At 44.1% G+C, this 20,403-nt stretch overlaps 1 protein-coding gene and 1 long non-coding RNA gene across 4 annotated transcripts in view; both read left to right on the plus strand.

Annotated features, from left to right (window-relative positions):
- Positions 1 to 13,230, plus strand: part of LOC135245434 (hepatocyte growth factor-like) — a 31,999-nt gene extending 18,769 nt beyond the window's left edge. For both annotated transcript variants that reach the window (XM_064318480.1, XM_064318481.1), the window contains exons 10-18: positions 440 to 533; positions 2,873 to 3,009; positions 3,635 to 3,667; positions 3,913 to 4,018; positions 4,473 to 4,547; positions 5,204 to 5,356; positions 5,809 to 5,915; positions 7,039 to 7,181; positions 7,811 to 13,230. In XM_064318480.1, coding sequence (XP_064174550.1) covers positions 440 to 533; positions 2,873 to 3,009; positions 3,635 to 3,667; positions 3,913 to 4,018; positions 4,473 to 4,547; positions 5,204 to 5,356; positions 5,809 to 5,915; positions 7,039 to 7,181; positions 7,811 to 7,993 — 1,031 coding nt within the window. In that variant the 3' untranslated portion in view covers positions 7,994 to 13,230. The remainder of the gene's footprint in view (positions 1 to 439; positions 534 to 2,872; positions 3,010 to 3,634; positions 3,668 to 3,912; positions 4,019 to 4,472; positions 4,548 to 5,203; positions 5,357 to 5,808; positions 5,916 to 7,038; positions 7,182 to 7,810) is intronic.
- Positions 13,231 to 14,376: 1,146 nt separating this feature from the next.
- On the plus strand, positions 14,377 to 20,359 carry LOC135245906 (uncharacterized). 2 transcript variants are annotated; one of them, XR_010327440.1, is made up of 3 exons: positions 14,377 to 14,495; positions 15,026 to 15,208; positions 19,377 to 20,359. It is a non-coding gene; the product is annotated as an uncharacterized LOC135245906 (long non-coding RNA). The 2 variants fall into 2 exon arrangements; XR_010327441.1 differs by lacking the exon at positions 19,377 to 20,359 and adding an exon at positions 17,042 to 18,175.
- Positions 20,360 to 20,403: the final 44 nt, after the last annotated feature.

Genomic DNA, 20,403 nt, shown 5'->3' on the forward strand with positions numbered 1-20,403 from the left:
GATGTGTCAGCCTCTGTGGAGATGCAGTAAATGGGCATGTCATTGAGCTCCATGCTTCTTTGCATTTCAAAACCTCCCCAAGTTTATCGCACCACAGTTGTCACTGCTACTTTTTTTTTATTACTTCTTTTATTATTGCGTAGTGACCCTCCATTTTCGTTTGCGGTCCCTCGAATACGATTTACAACGAGCGCAAACGGGTCCGGGGGGGCTTATTTAGAGAAAAGGCGGACGTGAGAACGAAACCCCACGGCCCTGAAGGCGAACGGACTCCGACAGGGCCCGGAGCGCTCTGGCTTTCTTTTACCGTCCCCCCCCCCCTACGGGAGGGTACGGACACGGGGGGGGCGAGAGGTCAGTTGCTCTCAGACTCTTTTGCCGAGCACGCTGGGAGATGCGGTTTGAGAACCCCGTTGGGGGGGCCTCTCTCTGTTCACAGAATGCTACGAAGGCGTCGGGGAGAAGTACGGGGGCCGCCTCTCCAAGACCAGATCGGGCATTCCCTGTGGACCTTGGGAGGACCGTAGCAGAAGGTAACGGTGGCCCGTTTCTGCCTAACCCCTCCCCCTCTTCCCCACAGCGTCGGTTGGAAACGGGACGAGGGAACCTCTGTTTTAATCCCTGTTCTTCAGTAGCACTTTTTTCACATAGTTCTATCACAGCCTCACTGGTGACTGCAGTAGTTGTCGTGCAATAGTGAGAGAAGGGTATTAGTGTAGATTGTAGGTGATTGCATCGATCAAGAGGCTTAAAAAAACCTAACTTTCGAGCCTCGGTTTTAAAGACCGAACAGCGTCTGCTCTCCGTGCGGTCTGGGGAGGTCACCCCCAAAGCACGAGAGCTCTGACGTCGCAGTACGGTATATACGGGGGTCTGTTTCCAAGGAAACGCAGCTCGGTCCCACAGTTGGTTTCCCCCGCAGTGTGGGGGCATTCTTTGAAAAATTCTCAAGGCCGAGCCTCCCGTTTGTTCCCACTCCTCAGCCACTCCGGGGAAAAGATTAAAAAAAACTCTTTGTACAGAAGTCAAAGTCAGGGGTAACCCTTAATTATATTATCTCGAATAATTTCATTTTGAATTGGAGAACACGCTTGCGTTATGTGTATGGGCGATGTCTTAATTCTTACGACCGACGTGACTCTTTCTCATAATTTCTCCTTATCACCGAGTAGCATGTTGGTTTACTTTAACAATGATTCCCAACCTCTTTGATGTGCATTCCCCCCCCCCGCCCACAAAATTAACCCTATGGACCCGCAGCGTTGAAAATGTCTGTGTTCGCCGTTCAGAATTGCCCTCTGTTACCTGCGTCTCCTGCCAACTGGTTTTAAACGAACGCGCAGTTGGCTTGAATCTGGAACTTGTCGAGGATCAATCTGCGAAGCTCGCAAAAAGGGTTTAGAGAGCGCACAAATGAAATCTTGGAGCCGCAGGGATAGACTGTCTGTCAGGTCACATTTATCAAACTTGAGATAATAAGACCCTTTACCATTTTTCAAGCGAGGCAAGACCCCGGAGGAGCCCCATTTGGGGGGTGCTTCGGGGGCCTGCGTTTAATTGCCGTTTGAGCATAGCTGTTAGCATTACTTAATTTACAAAAATTGCCAGGCAACGATAGCGCGGCTAGCGGGAGATGTTCCAGAGGTGACCTTCGACCCGAGGAAGTTCTTGCCCGGGCCTCGCTGTGGAGCAGATCAAAGACAGTCAAGCTTCTTAATTTGGCTCGCGTCCAGAGGAGTCTGGGTCAGACTTCAGCCCTGAGAAACCTCTGGGGAGGGCTTGTTTATGCTCGGGAGGGATGGGAAATTATCATTCCTCCCGCGTAACCAGTAACCCAGCAGGTTTTTTTTTTATGTGAGCTTTTTTGGACTTTGCCCCGCCATTGTTACTACAAATCGGCGGGAAGATTATTGGAAGAGGCAGCACTCTCTGTTCTTTTATTGTGCATTGTGCTGTTTTAATGTACCTTGGCAATTATGCTGCCAGTTATCTCGATACGAGCATTGAATTAATGCCAGTGAGATTAATTGCCTCTCTCTCTCTGTGCCAGTGTCTCACTCTGTGTCTCTCTCTCTGTTCCTCTCTCTCTCTCTCTGTGCCTCTCTCTTGCTTTGTGCGTCTCTCTCAGCTGAGATATTTACTGGGTGGTCATGGATGTATCACTGCGTTATCTACACCATACTAATTAAAAAAAAAAAAAAACCTTTTAAACATCTTTTAATCCTTTTATTTTTGGAATTCAGAGTCGTACCTGCAGGCCTGGGACCGGTGTCACAAAGCAGGATTACCGGACTGGGTAAAACCCTGAATGGCAGTTACCCAGCTAACTCAATTATCCTGTTTCACGATGCGGGCCCCTGTCCCATCGCCACATTACCCTCCCCCCAGTTTGGGAGAGCACGTAACTGGCGGGCCGGCCCCTGGCATTGCACGGGTCCGGTCTCTGTGCCTTGTCGCTGTACCAAGGTCTCACACTTTATACGTCCCAAAAGTGCACTTCGGAGAACACTGACTCCAGCATTTATGGAATTCTATTCTGTAAATAGCTGTCGTATCATAACAGCGGAGTTCAGCCAAAATGTAACCTTCTCGCTGACCGTGCTGTGTGCGGTGCAGCCAGGGAGCATCAGTCAAAGGAAACTTATGATTTCTGCTTGGATTCGTGGTTTGGCGAAGGGCTATGGCTTTCTGCTGGAGTGTTGCAGGATTTCTGCACTTCCACAGTTCAAGGGTGGTTCAGGTGCCTTCTGTAGCAGGAAGAGAATTTTTCAATGTAGAATAGGATGCAAGATCATGATCAAATAGATGATCTTTGTATGCCATTTTGTCTTTTTTTAATTCATTTATTTATTAATTTATTTTTTGTCCGTAGCGGTGACAGGGAAGCCTCAGCGTTAGCTGCCGGGCTGGAGATGAACTACTGCAGGAACCCGGATAAGGATAAACATGGGCCCTGGTGCTACACCAATAGCTCATCCATCCCCTGGGACTACTGCATGATTAAGCCCTGTGAGTACCAGACCCGGGTCAAATGCGTATTTGCTTTGGATTCAAATGCTTTTCTACGCTTTACTGAACTTGTCTGGCGTATTGGAACCAATGAAATATTCTCAAAAAAAAAATGCGAACTCCACTTTCTGGCCATTTTGGCTGGCTCAATTGCACCAGGCAAGACTAACAGAGCACAGATAAATGTTTGAATCCGAAACAAATTACGTATTTGACCCAAGGCACGTGTGGAGCACCTCACAAATGATGTTTCAACTACAAATTCTTAAACTGAATTTCAGGAAGTGATTCCTGGATAACAGATTGGCGAGTTTGATTATTTGTGATGTCGACCAGTCATTTTCTAGAGACCTAAACCGTGTTATACACTCAATCGGCACCATTTTGTATAGCACTTTTTAGAGAGATGCCACCGCACACACTGTACACACACAAGACATACAGCATTAAAATGAACTCTTTGAGCAAACATATGAAACCCTTATTGCTTTTTGCGTATCCTTTTCGACTCACAATGCCATCTGTAGTATTGACGGGCAATATAAATGTGAGGTTTATGTAGATAATTTCAGTAAATATAGCAATGGCACTCTTCATTTCATTGTAATATGTTTTTTCCTAACAGGTAAGCTGCCCTCGAATACAGCTGCTCCAAAAAGTAAGTCCTTAATCCAGTTGTTGCTCGAATTTAAGGATGTTTTTCCTTTCTTGTTCCTGAACAGAGGCATTATGGTGGCTCAAATGCAGCATTTTATATGAGCTTGTGTTTGACTCCTTCAGTCACAGATTCCCCAAGTCACTGAGGGTTTTTTTTCCACGTTTTGTGATTGTGTCCTGGAGGTGAATGTTTGAGCGAGCTGTGCTTGACGTTTCTCCCTAACGTGTCCATGTTTCTCGCACAAGGCGATACACCGAAGGTTCCCTGCTTCTTCCACAAAACCACGCGGATCGTCGGGGGCGACCATGTCCGGGGCAAAGACGGAAGCTGGATGGTCAGCATACAGAAGGGGTACGGGTCTTTCCGGAAGCCTTCTCCTTCCTGTGAACTGCAGTTAATGCCTTTAAAAAAATATTAAAACATAATAATTACGATGATGATTTATTATGGTTGTCACATTATAAAATGGTGTCAAGGCTCTCTAAAAATGAGTCAGTAATTTGTTCTTAGCATTTCTTGCATGTCTGTTAAGCACACCGTAGGACACTGCTGTTGTACCTTTGAACAAGGTGCTTCACCTGCATTGCTTCAGTACATATCCAGCTGTATAACTGGATGCAGTGTAAATGCTATGTAAAAGTTGTGTAAGTCGCTCTGGATAAGAGCGTCTGCTGAATGCCTGTAATGTAATGTAAGATAACAACTGTGTGTCAAATTCAGGGTGTAAGGAGCATTTCAGACCCCTGCGATCATGTCGCTGTGATTTAACTGCTCTGCTGATTGCTGCCTTTCTCTCTTTCTCCAGGAACATACACTGGTGTGGTGGCACACTCATACGAGAGAAGTGGGTCCTGACGACCCGGCAGTGCTTCTCCTCATGGTAATCTTTCATTTTAAAAAAAAACAACAAAAAAAAAAACAAGGTGGCAGTTGGTCATTTGAAGCGGACTTAAATAAATCTTTGCACTTCACATCGAAGCTCCACGAGGCATTCCCACGAAGTGTTGAGAGGAGTTTTTTAAATAGTGTCTCAGTGTCTTCGTAAGATTTCTTGAACGTGTGCCACGTGAGTCTGTTTCACATCTCCGGGTTTCTGTGACTCATTTGTGTCATTCTAGAATGCATTACCGAAGATTCTGTTTTTCATGCTACAAGCGGTGATTCACTGCCATTTTATTTCGTGAAGTGTCACTGTGAGAATCACTGTACCGTTATGGCTGCATGGCTGCATGGGGCGATATAGCTCAGGAGGTAAGACTGATTGTCTGGCAGTCGGAGGGTTGCCGGTTCATACCCCGCCCTGGGCATGTCGAAGTGTCCTTGAGCAAGACACCTAACCCCTAACCTCTAACTGCTCTGGCGAATGAGAGGCATCAATTGTAAAGCGCTTTGGATAAAAGCGCTATATAAATGCAGTCCATTTACCATTTACCATGTTCAAGTTATTTTTGTTTTAAATTGTACTGGATTCATTTGAAGTGAGCTGAGCTGATGTTCGCGAGGCTGAAGCGAAGCTCTTCACTCTCTCCGCCGCAGCGTTCCCGACCTGTCCGAGTACAGCATCTGGGCGGGGTTCCTCCACCTCAACGGTTCGGGCGGGGGGGCCCCCTCGAGCCGGCAGGAGCTGAGGATCGCCCACATCATCTGCGGCCCCGAGGGCTCGGACCTGGCTCTGCTGAAGCTCTCCCAGTGAGCGCCGTCTCCCCCCGCCCCCTCCAAACCCCCCCTCCCCATACACCTCCACACCCCGAAAAGCATGCGGTTTATATCATCTGCAGCACACGCGCACGCGTGTATCGGAACGTACTTACTGTACAGTACATCTGTTCTGGAGATCTAGGGCTTCGCATTTGGACGTGTCTCACTTTATCTGAAGGGAAGTCCAGCGTTAAATGCAAACTGCATGAGACTTATTGGTCTTGACCCCAGATGCTGTATCTGTGGAGCATGTGCTAAGGGGGGAGGTTTGGTATTGATATTATGGTTTGAGGCGGGTTTGCTGTTAATGTAACTGGGTCTGGCAAGTTTTAGCCTGTGGTACCGTGAGGGTACGGGCCTCACAATGCGGCGGGGGGCGGGGCATAGCGCCTCGTCGGCACGGCGATGAACAGCCTGCGTTGTTGTGTCTGTCCCGTACCCAGACCCGCCATGCTGGGCGAGCGCGTGGACACCATCCTCCTGCCCGTTTCGGGGTGCGCCATGAAGGAGGGAGTCGTCTGCAGCATGTACGGATGGGGCGAGACGCAAGGTACGGTTTGGGGGGGGCTTTCGACGTCCTGGCGACACCACGTTTTGACAGGTTTCATTTCCGAGCCGAGCTCCTGTTTCATCACTTTTTTTTTAACTATTGTGTTGTAGTGCAGATTGATGTCATCAGCCTGTACATTTGTATTAATGCTGCTAACCACTGTATTTAATTTGCTATAACTTTATATCAAAGAAATTTCTAGAATATAGTTATGCCTTAGCAAATGTCAGTAATAGTTTTGTCTTTGCTAATGTGTAGAAAAGCAATGTTGTTGTTCTAGTTCTAGTGCTTGTGTGCCCATAGAGCTAATTAAAGGCGTTGAATTGAAAAAAACATGGCTGCCAGGAACACCTTAACAAAATGGCGTCCTTTTAGAGCCGTACTCGCAGCGAGGACAGGGAAGCCGCGCGGAGTGGCGTCCGGTCCTCGTCCGCGGCTCGGTTAACGGCTCAATCGCTCCTAACCGAGCCTGACAGCTCCCTGCGCCCCCGGGATCGCGGTCGGGGGGAAAATCTGGGATAGCGATTTGGCCTCGTAACCCGAGGGCCGCGGTCCGCGGCGCAGCCGGACTGCTAGCGCTTCCCCGTTCCTGAATCTTAAAACTAAAAAAAATGGCGGCGTTCCAGCCGGGGGGCCTCTGGTTCTCCTTAAATCCACTGTGGACCCCCCGGACCTGGGCAAGGGAGACCAAACCGGTTCTTTCAAAGGCGCTGACCTGTTGAGTCTGGCCGGTTAACTGGCCAGATGGAACAAAATGGCTGCCAATGTCGTGACCTTTCCAGGGGTAAAGTACTGTAGGCCTGCAGCCTGTGCTGGTCTACAGGACTGGGGCTGAGCGCCGTATACGGCAGATGATGTAACCCTCCAGGACCGGGGGGGAACAAGTAGGTCAGCCAACGCTGCTGAACTCGGTTGAACCGCGCTTTGGAGTTTCATTAGACGTCCAGCTGTTTCACCAGACCATCGTTTCGACCCTTTGGCGGACTCGTCCGCCGGGAGAACGAACTCGCCACGGATTCCGCGGCTCGGTTTACGGTTGTGAAACGAGCGCGGTAACCTTTGAAGGGGGGTGGGGGGGTTCCTGACTCCCCGAAATCTCACCGTGTTTTTTTTTTCCGATCAGGGACCGGACAGGAAGGGGTGTTGAAATCGGTGCAGCTGCCGATCGTGAGCAACGGGAAGTGCGTGGAGTTCCACCGCAGAAACATCCAGATAACCGACACCCGGATCTGCGCCGGGGGGAGGAGGAACGAGGGCGTGTGCGACGTGAGTTTACCCCCCGCTCCGAACCCGGATCGCCCCCCCCTCCCCCCCTCCAGGTCTCTGTCCCTTGCCACGATGCTGCTAGCTTAGCCTAGCTTCACTGCCATGTTTGGTAATTGGATGGCAGACCCCTCTAGTAAAACCATTTCTCTATTTAAAAGTGTGTGTGTGTGTGTGTGTGTGTGGGAGCATATGTGTCTGTGTGCATGTATGTGTGTGTGTGTGTGTGTGTGTGTGTGTGTGGCGGTTGATGGGGACACTGATTTCAGCTGTACAGATTTGCCATTAAATCAAAGTAGCCATTAAACTCAATGTGGCCATTAAAGAATCCACACTTGCTTTTAATTAGTCACTTAATCATTCTGTAGCTTTAGCTTCTTTAATGAACCTTAATCTCCTTCTTCTCCATCTCATGTATGTGTGGAGCATTCTAACTCCAAATGACTGCTTTGCATAACGTTTAAGGAGGAGCTAGACTGGTGGTGGAGAAATTAACCCCACTGTTTGCAGTGAAGGGCTTGGATGACCTTAAAACCCACTGTGCGGCAGTCCCATGCTCGTGCTCTGTATCGGCGTGCCCTTGTTGGCTGTGGAGATGGCGGTGGTGACTCTGCCGCCGTGTCCCCTTGCAGAAGGACTACGGCGGGCCCCTGGTGTGCCAGGAGGGCGAGAGCAAAGTGATCGTGGGCGTGAGCGTGCACGGGCGGGGCTGTGCCCTGGCCAACCGGCCGGGCATCTTCGTCAACGTGCCCTTCTACACCGACTGGATCCACAAGGTCTTCATCCACTACTCGCACCTGGAGGAGAACCAGTAGGGCTGCGGGTTCGAGGCCACTTTCAAAATGGCCGGACTCAAAAAAACCGATGCTGACATCTGTGATGTTAAAGACCTGTTTCTTTTAATAAACCCTAATTAGGGTTCTTGTTTTTTTGGGTTTTTTTGCGCTGTTGTCTCACTCCCACCTCTGCAGTTTTCCAGAAGCGGCGTCGTCCGGGACTCCGTGGACCTCCAGGACACAGATGTTTGTGGGAAAATTAATGATGGGGATCGAATGGAATGATGGGAATCTCAAATGTGTTTTGAAAACTGCTAGGCTCTCATGAAAAGATGAAGGATTGAACTTTTTCCACAAGCTTTTAAAAAAAAATAATGTTTTTCTGCAGACAAGACGGCTCGTATCATTCAACAGACTTCACTGTAATGTTTCCCTTGAGTTACAAACGGTATGAAACTTATCTCACCACTTACAGTAGATTCAGTTCCAACCCATCCTTAAGTTTCAATAAGACATTTATTTTTTATTTTTGTTCCTGTGGTGTTTTCAGTTCATTTCAGCAGCTGCCAGATTCATAATTTTTGGATACTCAACAAAATAATTGAGCATTTTCCTAATTGGTGCCTATGTGCTATTGATACTATACAGTGTCAATGACGTACAAAGAAGCAAAAATCCTGTTCATACTCTGCGTACATCAAAGTTGCTAATGGGAGATCAAGAAGAAAACCTTGTGAAAAACTTGTTTACCCACCCATAAAGCAACAGAAAGCAGGAACTGAATTTTCTGATTAACGGATTTTCTAATTCCCAGATGATCCCCTAAATCACAGCAGAAGTATTTCCACTGATTCTGAGTGTGTGTAATTCATTTCTTTTGGCATGTGTTTTTATGCTGATGTTTCATATATTTACATTCACATTTCATTTGATACTGCCTAAACATGGTAACACATCTACCATTAGCAACATGCATATTCTGAATTTGACAGATGTTATTGAGCAATATGGAGAATACTCACAGTGAAGATTGTATAGATGTTATCAACAGTATTTGTACTTATTTGGATTTGTGTTTTAAATATTGTCTCCTGGAAGTACTTGAATGTGTCCGAAACTAAAGCAAATTGACTCCGTAGCCTGGATCAACATTTGTCAATCAACATTTGTCCTTGACTTAGTCTCCCAATCAAGAACAAATAACGTGTTTGACAACCAATCAAAATGAAATCTTAATTTCTAAATTTTCCTAATTCAGCGGTCCCCAATATTATTTCAGCAATCGGTGAATGTGTGTTCAAAAAAAACAAACAAACAAAAAAAATCTTTTTACTATTTTTTAAACTAGTTTTATGTTAATGACAAATGTTGGCTGAATTCGGGCCTGTGTCTCCTTTAGGACGGATCTATGGCTTTAGCCCACTTCTGCGTCACCCCAAACTACGCCGTTTTGAAATTGCATTCACACTGAGCACCGTTGTGTATATTCTTTAGGTTTATGGGGGTATTTCTGACACTCCGTAATGTTCGGTAGGTCTTATAGATCTGTATTATGAAAAGGTTACTAAGTTAAGTGGCATCTCCCAGTTTAGTGTTACTTTTTATGTTTTTTTTTTTTCAATTTTTTTTATTTTTTTTTTAGAATTTGTTTAGCCCAAATAATGTCTAGTATGCATTTTCGTTTGTGCAGTTACTGTTGAAAGAGGATGTTTGCACTCTGAATCTGTTTGCTTAACATCGTAAATTTCATAGTGTTAAAAAGTGGCTTCATCAAATAGATTCTAATCCAAGTCAACGCAGATTTTCCCACATTTGAGTCGAAAGCCAGATTCGTGACGAGGATTGCCAGCGAACAACCACAAACAACCGTTCCGCAATGCAGTGTGTCGGTTGGTTTGTCTGGAAAAGCCGTTTCCTGCAGAGACACTCTTCTTAACAGTGAATTGGGGAGAGTTTTGTGGCAAGAACGAGTTAGATTTATTTGTCTATTTTGTTGGACTGTACAGTTCACGTATCATTGCAGCCTCCATGAGATGGCCAGCTGACCTGAGTCAGAGTATTATTTCACAGTAAATACCTCTTTAATTGACTTCTTTACATGCTGGTAAAATCATTGAACACTCCTGTAGATCTCTGACGATTTTCAGTGAAACTCGTTACTAACGAAAGCATGCAATGTTAATTGTCGGTAATGGCACTGGTGGAGTTGAAGCATTTCAAATGAAATGTTTGGCCCTGGTCTGAAGGTCACGCACTATCATAAAACCATTAAAGAAGTCTTTCAGTGTAATATTACACTTAGTATTTACAACAGTAACTGTTAGGCTACTGTGGTTAGCCTAATGGCTTCACTGTGGGGAGGTATTCATTTTATGTGAAGTGCGTACTTTTTTTGGTCACAACAAAAGGTGCCATCAAGTTTTTGGTTTTGTTCCCCACCACTGAGAACACTATAAAGCCATGAATCTCTCCTCTAAGCTCCAGATATTTTGTTGAAGTGGTAGTTTATTTCCAAGATATTGAAAAGTCAGGTCAATGTACGAATAATAAGGATGAAAATTGTCAGAAGTCATTTTTGTTGTTTGTCGATGTCGTCTTCTATGAAAAGGCTTGCCAGTGTCGACAGGTCATTCTCAGAAGTGGGCTTCCCTCCATTTTGAATTCTGCTGGACAGAATGCTGCATGCATCTGTGTGTCTGTTGTTCTGAGTCTGTACATTGGAGAAAGCATGCAAAATCTTGAGTGTTTTGCATTGGGTAGATTAGTAGATAACTTGGCCCCCGATACTTGGAAGGCCTTCCAAGGCAACCTACTGAGGAAACAATTCATCTAAACATTGTCAGTTACACTAAATATTATCTTATTGAAAGCTGGGTTCGGCATGTTTTCAATGAAAGTGCGCCTTGATTGATGGTAGCTGCTTAGATTGTGCGAGGGAATGGAAGTCCGAATTTCTAGACTGTCTTAATTATTCACCAACACGCAAGCCTTTTTTTTTTTAAGTGAAATTTTATACATTAACAAAATGTCTTGATTGACACTATTGATAAATTTCTGAAATATAAAGCACAGAACAAAGCTGGTTCTGTGAGAATAACTGAATTTATTACTTGGCGCTGAATAAGTCTTCTCCACAGATGGACATTGTCGCATCCAGTGAAACAAAGCCAGTTATTCTTTGTAGCCAAAGGCCAAACGTAGCACAGGGAGGTCTGTTTTAAATCAAGCTAAAGGTAATTTGCTTAGCTGTTCTGTTGAAAGTTCCAGTTTCCCTCAGTTTCCTTAGCCTTTATCTGTTTCCTTGTTTTTCCCAATGTGAGGGTTACTTTAGCTTCTCGTGCTAGCAGGCCTGGGTCAAATACTTCATTTGAAATAGTGTAATCCCTTACAAAATTACAAAAGGCAACTGACGTTTTAAAAAATTAACAACCGTTCCCATTCTCGCCAATATTCAGTTCAAAAGACCTTCGTATTTTTATACATTTTGGTTTGTAACGTACTATTGAAAATTCTCAGGGATTCACAGGAGTTTTTTTTTCAGATTTTTTGCCATCTTATTAAAGTTTAACCATTTCAAATGTGACCCCTGGTCGCTCTGCTGGGTGTCTGTGAGCAGTCCTCTTGGGTATGGGTCACCACACAGGACTGGCCCCAGGTTCTGGTTTTAACATTCCCCTAATTTTACCGTTCCTTACCCACCATCATGAATGGTCCAAGTGGTTGATGTGGAACAATGAAGCTTACTAGAAAATACCTGCTTCCTTCTCTCGCCATTCGCAGTTCAAAACCAATTCATAAGTTGCACTAACCAGTGAGTGTTTTTGTCAGTATAGTGTTACCATTTGCTATGTTTAGTACATTAGAACATGTACAATAGAAACTTAAAATATTAAATCTTACTGCAACTCCTGTATCGCAGTAAATCATTTTTTTTTTTTTTTTTTTAATCATGCACTGAGTAATCTATCTTTAGTATTTGACTTTAATGGAAGGGGAAATTCCAAAGGGAATTAATAATTTTGCTTTTAGTATTTCAGAGTGCTCTCCTAATTGAATTTGACAGATAATAGAATTCCAACAAAGGTGAAGTCTTATCCATTATTCATCTCCCCCCACAACTTGTGTAAAAAGAATTTTAATGCAAACATATGTCTATGAAACAAGGGCAGTCCCTGAAACCTCGACATCTGTTGCCTTGGCTACCAAGTGATAGGGCAGGACATGGGGAGGGGTAACGAGTACAGTTAAGTGGGATAGTTAGCATGCACCGCCCCACTTTATGGGAAGGAGTATTTCTTGTTATCTATTCTCCATTGTGTGATGAAATACTCTCCTACTGTGCATTGGCAGGGTGTGGGGATCACTGTCTTTCATTGCTCAGCTTTCACACACAAATGATCTCCGTTTCAAGCAGGTTTTTCGCAAGATCTTTTAAAGCCTGACATACAGTTCATAGAGTCCACAGTATGCTGGAAAAATCTGTCTTGTTTACAAGCGATGGTACTTAAGCAAAATGTTCCTGTTTTGTTCCAGGGTACGTGTTTGTACACATTTTTGTCTTGATTTCTGGAGTTTCAGTTGGCCAGAAGTGCGTGAGGTCACAGATGTGTTGGGAAATAAATCATTTAAAGTTGCGTTACGTTTGGTCCAAACACGCTATTGTTTTTATTGTTTTTATAACTGTCACCACCAAATATTCTGCCTTAAATTTATGAGGTTTCATGAAGCATCAGGAATGGCTGTGGCTAAATACTTTGAAGCTTTTATTATTTTTTGACAGTACAAATATTGAATGGCAATGTAATTTTGTTCAAATATGTTTTTCTATATACAAGAAGAAGAATGTGTTTTTTATCTTGCTCCTTCATGTTATAACCTTTCTGGGGGGATTGTCTTGTTTGCCATATAAAGTGTAATTATTCAGGTGAAATGTAAAATACTCTTCTCTGTTAGATGAAAGTAAATGGATCCTGTTCATAATATCCTATCCTATTTTTTCTATGTTTACTGTGTTTGTAAAATAAAATGCTGCTATACAGATAAGTTGTACAAAGTTCCAGAATGTCTCAAAATTCCAAAGATCTGTTGTGTCACTTTTTTATTTTATAATTATTATTTTTGTTATTATCCTTTTCATAGCACAATTTCTCAATAAACTACGACAGTACTCTCCAATGTCTTATTCTACTCTTAGGATAAGTTGTGAATACCCTTTTTTTTAAAAATATTTTTTATTGTATTCTTTTGAAATTCAATAAATGTATTTAAAACTTTGATCCCGGGGGCAGATCCATTTGTGAACATCACCAGTGATATTCTGCCGTCTTCTTTAGTCCGTTTACTAGAGCCATCTTGTGTCAGGTTCCTCATCTGATGCATCGGAACACGTAATTATTTGGAGGTCTTGTGGCACCTATTTTGTACTGTGTCTAAAGCGTATGGAGGGAAGTGTTTGGTACAGTGTGATAAGTTCACTTAGATCTGCTCGTGGTGATGCAGGCGTTGCGGAGTCCTGTTGGTGTATGATCTTTCAGCACCTCCGTGGACAGTCGGTTCCTGCGCGCGTCTTAAGGTTAATGGAGCGGAGCCGAATACAGTTTAAAAACCCTGCGGCAGCATCGGTGCTATGGATGAATCAGGCTAATCACATTTCACTGTGTATCAAACCGTGACTCTGTACTGCAGCTGCTATTAATCTGGATGTGGGGTGGGGTGGGGGGAGAGCTCACCAAGGCAAAGGAGACAAGCCAAAAGGACACATATGGACTGTTTGATGATGCGTGAGCTGGGCGTGTCTTTAGTGTAGCCAAAATGGAGCAAAACCAGGGAATCCTCCTCCCCCCTCCCCCTCCCCCATTATGAACTATCCATTTAATTTAATGGATAATGGGGACCTCATTTGTTTTCTGTGCAATTACTCCTCATTCAATAAATATGGAATACATTGTTAGAAAACTGATATTTGTTAAGGCATCTAGGGTGAGTTTATCCAGACTGCATGAGGAAGTGTTGTAATCCAATACAGTGTGTGCTTCATACTTGAGCAAGGAATTTGCTGTTCATGCAAATCATCAAATAATGTGTATGGGCCAGAGTATGAGTAAAGGGAGATTGTATTGTTTAAACTCTGCCAAAGGCTTCAGTTTAAATCTGGGGGTTTCACAGAATGTGGATAACCAGGCCTGTAATCCTGTATAAACACACTTTATGCACTTCTTATATTGCTTAATTAGCATAGGCTATAGGGCAGCGCTGTCCGTCTCTGTTCCTGGAGATCCACTGTCCTGTAGGTTTTCACTCCAACCCTAACAAAGCCCCACCTCATTCAACAGCTAGGCGATCCCTTTGAGCTGCTCGTTAGTAGAATCAGGTGTGCCTAATTAGGGTTGAAATGAAAACCTTCTCCAGGATCTCCAGAAACAGGGTTGGGCAATTCTGGGTTTGGGATTCCTGCAGAGCTGCAGCATTGAGCTGTTTTTTGTTTGCACCTTTTTTTACCAACCAATTAGCAAACCAATTAACACCCAGCAGGCCAGGTGAGGTGAGTTTACTCTACTCTCAAACACAGGGGATAATCTACTGACATTTCTCTTATCTCAAAGTGTTTCAGAGTTGGTGCCTTGGTTTAATACCCTGGTCTATGCTGGCTGCCCACCAGTATGAGCATAAGTGTTATGCTTATGCTTATGAGAGGGAGAGTTCAGTGTTTTATTCATGTACAGGAGCTTGAATATAGGGACCTATTGCAAATGAATAACTGGTAGATAATTTCTGTCTTCATCTGTCCCTCTATGCCCATGTTAAATGAAATATTATTCATAAGTACAGTGATAAATACAAATAAATATATCTTGGATTATATTTATTATAATAATAATAATAATAATAATAATAATAATAGTAATAATAATAATGGTGCTTTGGAATAAATGTGTGCTTCATTGTATAAATGCTGTATCTAACATGGTTTGCGTATGAGTCATAAAGTACGATGTGTTGAGTTCAGTAGGGCAGAGGGGTGCCAATTCTAGGCATTTGGCTCCCTCTGCTGACCACAATATGACCTTACAGCAGAGCGGTTGGCAGCCCGACAACGCACCTGGCACCAATTACACGAAGTGAACAAGCCGGTGACTCTGAGCGTATCTGCGCCTGACCCCGTTCTCTCCGAGAGCCAGGCTCTGTGTGGGACCCTGGCCTGTGTGAACACCGTGACCTTGAGCCTCAGCTGTACGGCGAAGGCCTCAAACTGACGTGAGTCACCGTCCTGTAAGCAGACATTTTGTCTGTCTGGCTACAGCAAGGCTGCAGCAATGTGTTCAGAAGCGGGAGGGGGTTTGCTCCAAACACACAGAAAAACATGCTGTGACTCGTCACGAATTCTCACAAACTGGGGATGGAAAAGATCCTTGGGGATGGGTCTGGGGGGGTCTGTGGGGTCCAGTGCCCCTGGGTTACAGTAATATATGGGAACAGGAAGCTGAGCTTACTTTCCAAAATTGAGCTTATTTAGGGGGAGGAGCAGAGAGGGTGCATAGGCAGCCTGTTGTTATTGTACAGATTTTTATTAGCATTTTCTTCATTCAGCTATAAATCCACAGGGATGCTCAAGACCACATCAAGGGTTGCAAATGAACAGAGGTTTGTTAAGGGTGTCAGCATCCATAAAACATTATCTTATGGGTTTTAGGTAAACCGTGCAATTTTAGTACCACTTCGAGTTCAAAACGTCACTGCAATACCATCTGTCAGTGCAATACTTACTTTTACTGAAATCAAAAGAAAATGTTTTATTTTTCTTGGCCAAAGAGAGCGTTAATGCTAGAGGCTAAAATGAATTGCCTGCCAATGATCGGCGATAAATTCGATGATTAATCAAGGAAAAGAAACACAAACTGTTCGACCTCTGCTATTGAGCTAAAATCCGAGGAGCATGGAAGTGTTTGTGTTCAAAAAACGACAAGATGCTGAACTCTTTGGCACTGACTCAGGTGACAGTGTCTTGTGGAATGACCCTCACCTAATTAAAAAATGAAAGAAATAACTTGAAGGTTCATCACCCTTTTGGGTCATAGTACTCACTGTTCCTGTTACTGAAGAACACATAGATACTGTACTGCAGATAACAGGCCAGCCTTGGGAAGCAGCAATTCAGCCCAGATGGTAAAAGCATCTGCACTAATGGTAAAATCAGATTTCACTTGTGAATTTGTTTTAAGAGCAACTTACACTTCTGCCATTGAGTCTGCTTTGTGGGGAGTGACCTGCAGTGAACTTCTGCGAGAGTCAAATTAAGTGAGAGGTTTTCCTTTATGACCTGTTTTCTGAATCATTGGAGGGGGGAAATGATTTTTTTTTTGTCACGTTGATTTGTGTGGTGGTTTTAAAAAAAACAGGATTCGATATTGAATTTAAATAAAAATAAGAATGACACTTCAAACAAGCAGTGGCTCCATCAAAGTTCATTCTGTCTTCCACCCACGCACATTTTAATTTTGAATAGCCAGCACAAAAGGTCAATATGTTGTCACAATGAAGCCCCAGAAATTAAACTCCCTTTTCACTTAACTTGTACACTCCACAGAAGAATAAAAAAAAACACCTTCATTCCCTCCTCCTGCCTGCGTGTTTATCCTTCTCAGCCAATATGTTCAGCAACGGGAGGCGCTCAAAAAAGAGGACAGGGAATTTGATACTATTTGTTAAACTGAGGAGAGACGATGGTTTCAGTGCTGCGGGGGAGAAAACAGAAAAGAATCTTGAAAATGTTGTGAATCATTCACTTCATACTGTACCATCACTGGACTGCAAAGCTCCACAGTATGTAAAACCACATTTATATTCTCACCTCCATTAGCATTATGTCTTCAACAACTGCCATATTTCAACACACTAAATACTGTGTGAGTATGTTTAAATATGACAGCTGTTGAAGGCATTGGGCTGGTGAAGGTCAAAGTGTAAAGTGTACATGCTGCTGGCTACGCTCCACTGGTGATATCTCCAAAGATGGTCTGCCAGATCTGTAGGCGAAATTTTTCAAAGAATGACAGGAGCTGAGATCTGGTTTTGATCACGCATCTATAGGCTCCCCGCTGGGGGTGTCCGGGTCAGCACTTCGGGAGGGAACGCACGGGAGCGCACGGTGTTTCCGCGCGTGGAGCTCTTCTCGTTTCGGACGAGCGCCTCATTCGCTCTCGCCCGAGCCTCCACCTGGCGAACGACAGCGGAGGCTCTTGCCTTTCCTCTGGTCCGACGCCGCAGACGACAGGTCCCGCGGACTTTAATTTACGCGTCCCTTCAGAGCCGATGGAGAGGAGAACCGTGCGCTTCCTGGTTGCTTTTGCAAATCGTGCGTTTAAGTGTGATGGATGACCTGGCCCGAGTCCTCGGCTAACTCCACCAGTCGGTGTCGCAGACTTCCTACCCAGCAGCCTCGAGTGCAAATCCCACACAGGGAACCTCTTTCCTGTGTTTCTGAAACGCAGCTGTTTCTGGGCCAGATGTAAGCAGCCGCAATATTTTCAGTGTTGTTTTTCTTTTTCTTTTTGGAAGCCAAGTTATGCAGCACGTACAGTGAAAAGCGCTCCCCCTGTCTGTCTAGCTGCTGGAGGCATGCACGCACACAGCACAGGCAGCCTGATGGACAGACCTTGGCTTGGGTTTCCCCTCTGGGCTAATGTTAAAGTCTTAACTTTTATCAATTACACCTTCATATAGCGGTCAGAGAAGGACAGATGAGCCTTCCTATGCTGGGGCCTGCTACGTTTATTGAATTACCTCTGTGTTATAGGTTCAAATACTACCAGGGGACATTTTTATTTCCCATGGTGCTCTCTGTAACACAGCCCTAAATTGTATACCTTCTTTCACCGTGGAAGAGTAAGCGACACTTACTCTCACTTTGGCCGAGGCTCTTGTGTTTCCCCCAGCTGAAATCCGACACAAAATGAAAGCCTACATGTGAGACAGCCTTGTTATGCTTCAGAAGTGAATTCTGTGGCTGAAAGATTGCTCGAGACCGGTGATTTAACAGAGGTGAGGACCAACCTGAACCAAAGACGACATTTAGTCATTTGATTAAAAGGTACATATATAGCTAGCACTCATACACAGAAGACACAGACATGTTGTTTGTTTGACTGAAACAAGTGTGAAGTGAGAGGAAGTGATTTTTGTTCAGGGGGTGAAATCTCTGTGTACTGCATCTGATTATAAGATTGAAGTTAGAGGGGGGGAGGGGGGGGTGCAGCTCTCCTGAAAGCAGCCTGCTGGGGGTCCTTCTCCTCGTTCTCTGGGCCCTTAATGATCCCTCTGTGGCTTTAGGGAGGAGCGCGCTCCGTTACTCGGCCTTGCATGACTGCCGCAGCTGGAGCCGGGCCCTCCCTCTACAAGGGACCCAATCTCCCTTTTTCGTGTAATAATTTGGGAAATTGATCACTTGTTTTAAGAGTACATGGAGAATTTTACCAGGGGAGAGAAAAGCACAAACCCCGAAAGATAAACTAACAAAGCAGAAAATGTACCAGATGGAATACATTTCCCTGTAAAACACAATCTTTTTATTATTATTACTCTTTTATGTGTATTGTCTAAGTGTTTACGTGAGAAGAAAACTCGCCTTCCGTTTCCAGTTAATAATTTAGATCAAGGAATCTCAGCCCTGGTCCTTGTGAACCCCAGTGTACACTGGGTCTCTGCCCAATCATAAACTGCTATTCCTTAAGTAAAAAGAGCAGTTGACTGTTTTGAATTTTTAATGAGGGGTGATTTACCTCCTATGTGTCCCAAACATACTGTATATTATAAAGAATGTGCAGTCCATACCATTTCAATATTTAATAAATGTATTTTTAGAAATTTTGTTCACAGCTCCTAGGTGGGTGGGGGGGGGGGTTGAAGTGGGGTGCTTGCCCCCCAAAGGTGGGAAGGAAGAACTGGGGGCCTGTTGGAGCAGGAAAAGGGGAATGAAGGAGCTTGTTACATTCAGAACTGATAACCTATTACCTAAGAGAGAGAGAGAGAGAGATTAGACACACATTTTCCTGCTACTGGCCTTCTGACTGTTCCAAGGGTTGGGGCCAAGAGAAGTGAGGGGGCATTCAGTTTCTGTGGCCCTAGCCTTTGGAACGGATTGCCAGAGGGACTGCGGGGTTCTGCATCTGTGGACACTTTCAGAAAGAATCTCAAGACTTTCCTTTTTAGCATTGCTTTTAGTTAGGGCATCCATATTCTTTCGTAATCATTTCCATCTTATTCAATTTTATTAATTAATTAATTTATTTTTTATCTTATCTTTTATGAACGTTTATGTATCACCTTCTTTTTAAGTTCTTTATTTTCATTTTTGTGTTCAGCACATTTGTGTTGCAAATTTGTATGAAATGTGCTCTATAAATAAAGGCTGATTGATTGATTTCAGGAGTGGAGTTCGCACCCTCACTTGCTGGGTGGATGACCCTGGATGATCCCAGATGACCCCAGCACACTAACCCTTGACCTGCTCCAGAGCTTTTCCGTCCAGACCTCACACGGGGTAATTGAGTCAACAGCCTGAAAAGTCCCAGCGCTAATGAAATAGGCACAGCAGGCTCTTGAACCTAAGACCCTTTGTTTAAAAAAAGCAAACAGCTCACCTCTGTGAGCTATTGTTCCAATGCAAACACCACCTCGCCCGTCGTAGATATAGATGTGTTTTCTCTTTGTCACCTCAGGCTTATCCAGAAAATGCCAATGTGGGCACAGGTATTTGTTTTAGCCCAGCGCTAAGACAACTGAAAACAAAAACCTGCACTGACATTAGCCCTTTTCAATGAGATTGGACACCCCAATTTAGCTTCCCCAATTTAGTACACGAAAGAACCACCATTCAGGCATAATCAGGGATTTGCTCTCTCTGCTGGAAAAAGAATGCCACTACATCAAAGCGGTCAATTGACAAATTTAGGCACAATTTTAAATTTAGAGCTCAGGAGTGGCTCTAAAGGTACTGTCAATACTCACCCTTAAATAATTACTTCCTACATGCCATTTTAAACAGGGTTCATCTGTGTAAACTAAGAATTTAAGAAATTAATACACGAGGGATGTACTGGAATAATCAGGGATTTGGCTCCCTCTGCTGGACAAAAAAATGCCATTACATCAAAGTAGTCAATTGGCAAATTTTGTCCACGGAGGTCTCTGTAGTGGCATAATCAGGGATTTGGCTCCCTCTGCCGGACAAAAAAATGCCATTACATCAAAGTAGTCAATTGGCAAGTTTTGTCCACGGGGTCTCTGTGTGTGCTTATATTTTTCCAACTACAGTCGCAAGACTTGAAATGTAACGAGTTGTTAATTATTCTTAATTAGGCAGTTGTAATGTCTTACAATGTCAACACTTGAGCCACATTTATGTCTGAAATACTGTAGTTATGCATTAATTGAGTAAATGTTCCATGTTCATG

The sequence above is a fragment of the Anguilla rostrata genome, chromosome 19 (assembly GCF_018555375.3).
Source record: "Anguilla rostrata isolate EN2019 chromosome 19, ASM1855537v3, whole genome shotgun sequence".
NCBI classification, from domain to species: domain Eukaryota; kingdom Metazoa; phylum Chordata; class Actinopteri; order Anguilliformes; family Anguillidae; genus Anguilla; species Anguilla rostrata.